Here is an 8,890-nt window from a genome sequence, read left to right on the forward strand (position 1 = left end):
ACGAGGTTTCACCATGTTGACCAGGATGGTCTCGATCTCTTGACCTCGTGATCCACCCGCCTCGGCCTCCCAAAGTGCTGGGATTACAGGCTTGAGCCACCGCGCCCGGCCGTGATGTTTTATATGAAAGGATAAGGAACAGGATTATGTTAGAGTGACTTCCAACTTCAGTGCCTTTGTCGAAGATCCTTCCTTGTTTCCTTAGTCAAAACCCAAGTTTCTCTGCCCGGCCACCCTTTAGCTCTCAGTATCTCTGGTGTTTGCTTCCAGCGTATCTTCAGTGGGTCTAACTTGCCTGTCATGGGTCTTCCCCACCTGAACCTTGGTTGTGCTTTGCTCAGGGTAGCAGCCTGGTAATACTGTTTATTTTTTTGTTCCTTATGTCCCCATTTCAACAGTCTCACACATTCTTCTTATTTGCCTTTTGTGGGGTTCTGTCTTTCCTGATCCAGGATTTTGGGAAGCTACTCTTGACTAACATACTGCCAATTAAACCTTGCTAGAAGAAGTGATCAGTATGTGAAACTGGGTGGTGGGATGCCTGTGTTCTGTACCCGTCTGTTACTTGTTGACATGATTCTGAGGGGTTGCTTTTCTTGCTCCTTATTTCTCACAGTTTTTGTTTTGTTTTGTTTTTGAGATGGAGTTTCACTCTTGTTGCCCAGGCAATGGTGCGATCTTGGCTCACTGCAACCCCCGCCTCCTGGGTTCAAGCAGTTCTCCTGCCCCAGCCTCCCAAGTAGCTGGGATTACAGGAGCGCACCACCATTTCCAGCTAAGTTTTGTATTTTTAGTAGAGACAGGGTTTCACCATGTTGACTGGGCTGGGCTTGAACTCCTGACCTCAGATGATCCACTTGCCTCAGCCTCCCAAAATGTTGGTATTATAGGCGTGAGCCACCGGGCCTGGTCACAAAGTTTTAAGCTTAATTATCCACATACAGAGAATTTGAACTCTTAGAAGCACAGTTGTTTTTGTTGTTGTTGTTGTAGTTTTTGTTTTTGAGGGGGAGTCTCACTTTGTTGCCCATGCTGGAGTGCAGTGGCATGATATTGGCTCACTGCAACCTCTACCTCCCGAGTTCAAGCAGTTCTCCTGCCTCAGCCACCTGAGTAGCTGGGATTACAGGCATGCGCCACCACACCCAGCTATTTTTTTCTATTTTTAGTAGAGATGGGATTTCCTCCTGTTAGCCAAGCTGGTCTCGAACTCCTAACCTCAGGGGATCTGCCTGCCTTGGCCTTCCAAAATGCTAGGATTACAGGCATGAGCCACCACGCCTAGCCTTTTATTTTTTTTTTTTTGAGATGGAGTTTTGCTCTTGTCACCCAGGCAGAGTGCAATGGCACGATCTCAGCTCACTGCAACCTCCACCTCCCAGGTTTAAGCACTTCTGCCTCAACCTCCCGAGTAACTGGGACTACAGGTGTGCGCCACTCTGCCCGAACAATTTTGTATTTTTAGTAGATGCAGGGTTTCACCGTGTTGAACAGGCTAGTCTTAACTCCTGACCTCAGGTGATCTACCCGCCTCTGCCTCCCAAAGTGCTGGGATTACAGGTGTGAGCCACTGCGCCCAATAGAAGCACAGTTTTTGAGAAATACAAAGCAGGAGTCTAGCACCATGTTTGTATTCTGGCCCACTACTACTGTGCCTATTCTGAATCCCTTTGGAAATCTGGGATACTACTGCTAGTGCCAGAACAGTTTTTTTTTTTAGATGGAGTTTTGCTCTTGTCACCCAGGCTGGAGTACTGTGGCATGATCTCAGCTCATCACAACCTCCGCCACTCGGGTTCAAGCGACTCTCCTTGCCTCAGCCTCCTGAGTAGCTGGAATTACAGGCATGCCCCACCATGCCCTGCTAATTTAGTATTTTTAGTAGAGACCGGGTTTCTCCATGTTGGTCAGGCTGATCTCGAACTTCTAGTCTCAGGTGATCTGCTCGCCTCGGCCTCCCAAAATAGTGAGATTACAGGCGTGAACCACCACACCCGGCCCCAGAACACTTTTTAAAACTGGTGATTCCTTGATTCTCACTGCTCAGTGCAGCATGTATGGTACTCAGTGTAGAACCATGGATGTTCTTAGACCTTGGTGGGATTGGTGGGGTGTGGTCTTCAGACAGTAGTTGGTACTCAAAATATGCTTTCATTCTGATTCTAGCCAATTTTCTTTTCTTTTTTTTTTTTAAGAGATGGAGTTTTGCTCTTGTTGCCCAGGCTGGAGTACAATGGATTGATCTCAGCTCACTGAAACCTCCACGTCCTGGGTTCAAGCAGTTCTCCTGCCTTAGCCTCCCAAATAGCTGGGATCACAGGCATGCGCCACCACACCCAGCTAATTTTGTAGTTTTAGTAGAGATAGGGTTTCACCATGCAGGTCAGTCTGGTCTTAAACTCCTGACCTCAAGTCATATACCTGCCTCAGCCTCCCAAAGTGCTGGGATTACAGGTATGAGTCACCGCGCCCAGTCTTCATTTTTTAATGTTCTTAGTCATTTTGTGTTCTGGCCTGGAACCTTTTCAAAATACATAGAACTGTAGATGTATCGGTTGGAATTCTTGAAATTTTTATTGGCTGGGCGTGGTGGTTCACACCTGTAATCCCAGCATTTTGAGAGGCCATGGTAGGCTGATCCTTTGAGCCTAGGCGTTCAAGACCAGCCTGGGCAACATGGAGAAACCCCGTCTCTACTTTAAAAAGAAAAAAGAAAATATTCTGGCATAATGGCTCATGCCTGTAGTCCCACCTATCTGGGAAGCTGAGGTGGGAGGATCACCTGAGCCCAGGAGGTTGAGGCTGCAGTGAGCTATGATTGTGCCACTACACTCTAGCCTGGGTGACAGAGTGAGACCCTGTCTCAAAAAAAGAAAAAAAAAATTTATTTCAAGGAAGATAGTTTAGTTTTAAAGAACAAGAAAAAGAGAAATAATAATAGGTACTGGTACCTGGCTATTTTCAAGTTGGTCAGTGATTTGTTTTTTGTGACCTTGGGTACATCCTCTTCCCTCTCATGACCTCAGTTTCTTTTTGCCAGCAAAGAAAAGTAGTATCAGTTCTTCTTTAGGGGGCATGAATAACATTGTGTGAGTAAATGCAATACGTGTAAGTTCTTTCACAGTCAATAAGTAGGATAGGGATACAGTGACAAGTGGCTCTGACCAAGGGACTAATGTGCTAGACACCAAGGTCTTAACTGCCAGTCACCAGCCGTGTGATCCAGTGCCAGAGGAGAGCAGGAACCCTTTGATCCCCCTTTTCCATTGCTTAGCTTTTTCAGAGTAATTCCTGAGTGTGATGTGTTCTCTTTTTAATTCAGGTAGAATGGAAGAATCTCACTTCAATTCTAACCCATACTTCTGGCCTTCTATCCCCACAGTCTCAGGACAGGTAAGTGGTGTTGCTTTCTTGCTCTCCCTAACTCTCAGTAATAAGTTCTGTGACTATGGAGACCGAAGGTACACTACGTGTTGTTTCACTGGGTCCTCCACCCCTGAGAATTATTTGGTGTTTCTGTCTTGGCTTCTCTCTAGAAGGCCAAAGGTATGAACTACTCATCCTTGATCCTGATGGAGGACAGACACTAAAATGTGCTCACGAGCAGGCAAAACAGTCTCTCAGTCTGAAGAGGGCACTCCCTTCCCCTTCCTTTTCTCTTAGATTGAGAACACAATGTTCATCAACAAGATGAAGGATCAGCTGTTGCCAGAAAAGGGCTGTGGGCTGGCTCCACCTCACTACCCCACCTTGCTGACAGTGCCTGCCTCAGTGTCCCTGCCCTCAGGCATCAGTATGGACACAGAGTCCAAGTCAGACCAGCTGACCCCACACAGCCAAGCGTCCGTTACCCAGAATATCACGGTGGTCCCTGTGCCGTCTACAGGACTGATGACTGCTGGTGAGCAACTCTGCTCTTCTCCAATCTGAGGTGTTGATCTTCCACGATCAGTACCCCAGGCTAGAGGGCTCCAAGGACATGGGGAGTGGGATATGTGTTTGATTACTCAATCAAATTTTTATTAAGTGCCTACTGTGTGCCTAGCAATGTGCTAGTCATTGTGGGGGATACAAAGAAGTAGAAGATGCGGTCCCCGCCTTTGAGGAGGTGACATTCTTTCCTTCTCTGAATCAAGGAGTCTCCTGTTCTCAGAGGTGGAGAAGAGAAGGGAGTCAATCAAGGGGTAAATCTCACTGTTACCAGGGGGGTGGGGACAAGGGTTAGGAGACCATTATTTTTCTACAGGGTTTGGGGTTTCCTATGTATTCTGGGTTGGGTGGGGGCGGTGAGGGGTTAATTAGACAATGATCTGGGGGAAATGAAATAGGATTAGGATCAGAACTGAACAACATGACGCCATCTCCCTTTTCTCCCAATCCTAGGTCCGGGTTTGGTAATCACGTCCCCCTCAGGCTCTCTTGTGACCACAGCATCATCAGCTCAGACCTTCCCCATTTCGGCTCCCATGATTGTCTCAGCTCTTCCCCCTGGCTCACAAGCCCTGCAGGTGGTCCCTGACCTCTCCAAGAAGGTAGCATCGACCCTAACTGAGGAAGGAGGCGGAGGTGGTGGTGGAGGTGGCAGTGTGGCTCCTAAGCCACCCCGGGGCCGGAAGAAGAAGCGGATGCTGGAATCAGGGCTGCCTGAGATGAATGACCCTTATGTCCTCTCCCCTGAGGATGATGATGACCATCAGAAAGACGGCAAGACCTACAGGTAAGACTCAGAGCCAGAGGCAGGATGGGGCGACGATCCCTGGCTTGGTGATTCACCCTCTACCCTCATTGGGTTCTGCCCCAGTCAGGCGCTACGCTCTGACAGCTTCCCAGCTCTGAGCCACTTGCATGTCAGGTGTCCCATCATAGGACAGGAGACAGAGCTGCTAGCATCTTGTTAGGATGCAAAGACCATTTCACCCTTTCCTTTGTTTAACCCTTGTTTTGGGGGCCATTAGCACTGACCTATTTTTTAGTAACAAAGTAAAATTTCTTTCCTGTAATAAGGCTTTATGCTGGATATGAGACTCCATCTGGAACTCCTTTTTGCCTTTTACATATTCCATTCCTATTTTTCTTTTTCTTTTGTTTTTTTTTTAAGAGACAGAGTCTCACTCTGTTACCAGGCTGGAGTGCAATGGTGCAATCTAGGCTCCACCTAGATTGAAACCTCTGCCTCACGTGTTCAAGCAGTTCTCCTGCCTCAGCCTCCCGAGTAGCTGGGATTACAGGCACTCACCACCATGCCCAGCTAATTTTTTTGTATTTTTAGTATACACGGGGTTTCACCGTCTTGGCCAAGCTGGTCTTGAACTCCTGACCTCGTGATCCACCCGTCTCGGCCTCCCAAAGTGCTGGGATTACAGGTGTGAGCCACCACGCCCAGCCTCCATTCCTATTTTTCTAAGAAACCTTTCTGGTAAACACCTAACCTATGTGCCATCCACCAGTTCCTGAGCCATATTTGAACACCTAGCCTGCCTGACCCTGCATGGTTGGGATGATGGGAGGGGCCTTCATAAGAAGGTAGGAGGAATAGAATGCCTCCCCTTTGGAATATATACTTATAGAATGACTGGCTCACTTTCTAATTTGTGAAAGTCATTTTGATTCTCTGCTTCCTCTAAGTTCCCCTTTACCAAAAAGCATTATATGCATATATGCATGTGCTACCGTACAAAAATAATCGCATAAATAAACTCTCTGCCCCTTGAAAATTGAACGTCGTTTAATCCCTTTGAGAGCTGTCATAGGCCCTAGTGGGTTTGGGGAGTTTGGTAGCACTGTATAGAATGGGATAGCTACTGTCACAGCTTTGATACAGACAGGGGCAGATGTGCATGGCTGGGATCCTGGGTCTGTCCTTAGTTCCTTAGTGTACCCAGATGGGCAATGTTGTTCCCATTTTAGGAGCGAAGGGAACTGCGGCACAGGAAATGGACAGAGCCTTGGGCTCATGGATTCAGTTCCCGGCTCCACCACGAACTTGCTGTGTGACCCTGGGCAAGTCCTTTTTCCCCTCTCTGGGCCTCAGTTTCCTCATCTATAAAATGGGGATAATTCTGTTTATGCCTCCCATGTCATCCCATTTGTTGGAAGTATATATCAGATAAGATTCGAAATGTTGGGAACTTCAAAAGAAAATTAAAAAATAGTTATTTAGCATTTATTTTTATTTGTGTTGTATGGTTCTGTGGAGAGTAGCCTGCAGAGTGTTTAAATCGCTCTTAGTAAGTGCAAATGAGAAGAGTGTTGCTATGCAGAATTGAGCACTACGGAATTCCAGCTCATATTCCAAAAGCTCATTGCAGCTTTATTATTACAGATGTACCCCACTTTATACAATAAAAGTGTTCCTGGAAAATGTTTCCATCATATCATATTATAAAGGTACCTGACAAGTTTGATTCATTTAAAGGCATTCTCTAATTAGATATCATTTCACAAAATTAAAATCCCTTTTAAATCATTGTATAGAAATCGGGATTCTTATGTGTTTGTTTCAAGTGAGGCCTTTGTGACATGGAGATACATCTATATAAAATTTGTTGTAGAAGTAGTGGGAGGATCCTTTAACGTCCTATAGAGCCCTTCTAATGGATCAAGTTCCTCTCATTCCGCCCTTTCTTCACTGGGACCCAGGTTAAAGCTATCCCTGGACTTTCCAAACTGTGTATATTAAAAGAAATGTGAGCCGGGCACGGTGGCTCACGCCTGTAATCCCAGCACTTTGGGAGGCCGAGACGGGTGGATCACGAGGTCAAGAGATCAAGACCATCCTGGTCAACATGGTGAAACCCCGTCTCTACTAAAAATACAAAAAATAAGCTGGGCATGGTGGCATATGCCTGTAATCCCAGCTACACTCAGGAGGCTGAGGCAGGAGAATTGCATGAACCCAGGAGGTGGAGGTTGCGGTGAGCCAAGATCGCGCCATTGCACTCCAGCCTGGGCAATAAGAGCAAAACTCCGTCTCAAAAAAAAAAGAAATGTGAATATATAGTTGGAAGAAAGCCTCATAGGACTTTGCATACATTCAGTATTTTTGGAATTCCTGAATGACCCTCCACCCAGGTAACTAAAAAGAACTCTGAAATTGACGGGAGACTAATTGTATTCTAGGTAAACAGAATTTCTTTAAAAACTCAGAACTCTGACATTCCAAGGAAATTTTTTTTTTTTTTTAATTACTAAGACAAACTCTTGCTCTGTCGCCCAGGCTGGAGTGCAGTGGCATGATCTCGACTCACTGCAACCTCTACCACCCGGGTTCTAGAAATTCTCGTGCTTCAGCCTCCCAAGTAGCTGAGACTACAGGTGCGTGCCACCGTGCCCAGCTAATTTTTTTGTATTTTTAGTAGAGACAGGGTTTTACCATGTTGACCAGGCTGGTCTCAAACTCCTGACCTCAGGTAATCGCCTGCCTCGGCTTCCCAAAGTGCTGGGATTACAGGCATGAGCCACCACACCTGGCAAAAGAAATCTTTTAAAATCACAATTAATTTCTATTTTGATGTATGTTGAGTCAGCCATATCCATTCCATGGGTCAGTAGCATTTCACTGGGTATTGGGGGAATTGGGTTCTGGTACTCTGGGCAAGTCAACATATCTCCCACTCTTTGTTCCCATACATAAAATGGGAAGATCAGCCATGCCTTCATCTATCTTGTAGAAATGTTTTGAGGGAAAATCAGAATATTTGAAATTGTTTTGAGCATTTTAGGAAAAATGGATGATAATTCAAAGTGGTCATTGTAATCAGGGCCATTGCATTGCATGCTTCCAGGGGGCCCCATTCTCATTGTGCTGGATGTGAATAGTGCCCCTGGAGGAATGCACCCAGTGATATGGATGCTGGCTTTTCTATCCCATGCTGACTGCCACAAGACTCCTAAATTAAATTTCCTTTTTTTTTTTTTTTTTTTTTGAGGCAGAGTCCCACCCTGTCGCCCAGGCTGGAGTACAGTGGCACCATCTCGGCTCATTGCAACCTCTGCCTCCTGGGTTCAAATTATTCTCCTGCCCCAGCTTCCCTGGTAGCTGGGACTACAGGCATGTGCCACCACACCTGGCTAATTTTTTGTATTTTTAGTACAGACAGGGTTTCACTGTGTTAGCCAGGATGATCTTGATCTCCTAACCTCGTGATCCACCCGCCTCGGCCTCCCAAAGTGCTGGAATTACAGACGTGAGCCACCAGGCCTGGCCAAAATTAAATTTCTTTCCAGCCACCTAGCACCTTGCATTAAAGGACTCTCACTCTCAATCTTACTTGGTTTCATAGGATTTTTGAGTTGGAAATATTTTAATGATCTTGGTCAGTCCCTTCCTGGTAGATGATTATAACCTCTGCTTGAATACCTCTGGCGTTAGGAATCTTAAAGTAGGCTGGCATCATGAATATCTGCCCTTGGCAAATTACTTACTTTCTGAGTCTTTGTGTTCCTTTCTGTAAAACATGGATAAGACTTGCCAGGTTGTGAGGAGTAGAAACAATGTGTCTGAAGTGCCTAACCTAGTGCCTGGCACTGTCAGGCATAACAACAAATGGCACCTATTATTGTCATCATCATCATGATACCTAGTATCTTCTGAGATTGCTCATTCCCTTGCCAGCACATTATAAATGAATTTAAGTTTTGCAAGTTTTCTTATTGGAAACTTTAAGTGGGTTATTTATTTATTTTTATTAACATTAATGTTGCCGGGCGCGGTGGCTCACGCCTGTAATCCCAGCACTTTGGGAGGCCGAGGCGGGTGGATCACGAGGTCAAGAGATCGAGACCATCCTGGTCAACATGGTGAAACCCCGTCTCTACTAAAAATACAAAAAATTAGGTGGGCATGGTGGCGCGTGCCTGTAATCCCAGCTACTCAGGAGGCTGAGGCAGG

General features: G+C 46.1%; 1 protein-coding gene across 15 annotated transcripts in view; it reads left to right on the forward strand.

Annotated features, from left to right (window-relative positions):
- The window catches only part of ZNF384 (zinc finger protein 384), a 28,320-nt gene that overhangs the window by 10,674 nt on the left and 8,756 nt on the right, over nucleotides 1-8,890 (forward strand). For 4 of the 15 annotated variants that reach the window (XM_017546100.2, XM_037744836.1, XM_017546099.2 and 1 more), the window contains 5 exons: nucleotides 3,323-3,393; nucleotides 3,664-3,901; nucleotides 4,137-4,184; nucleotides 4,384-4,717; nucleotides 5,908-6,000. In XM_017546100.2, coding sequence (XP_017401589.1) covers nucleotides 3,328-3,393; nucleotides 3,664-3,901; nucleotides 4,137-4,184; nucleotides 4,384-4,717; nucleotides 5,908-6,000 — 779 coding nt within the window. In that variant the 5' untranslated portion in view covers nucleotides 3,323-3,327. The remainder of the gene's footprint in view (nucleotides 1-3,322; nucleotides 3,394-3,663; nucleotides 3,902-4,136; nucleotides 4,185-4,383; nucleotides 4,718-5,907; nucleotides 6,001-8,890) is intronic. The other 11 variants (XM_017546104.2, XM_037744837.1, XM_017546097.2 and 8 more) reach the window with 3 other exon arrangements.

This window comes from Cebus imitator, unplaced genomic scaffold (genome assembly GCF_001604975.1).
Source record: "Cebus imitator isolate Cc_AM_T3 unplaced genomic scaffold, Cebus_imitator-1.0 Scaffold187, whole genome shotgun sequence".
Taxonomy (NCBI): domain Eukaryota; kingdom Metazoa; phylum Chordata; class Mammalia; order Primates; family Cebidae; genus Cebus; species Cebus imitator.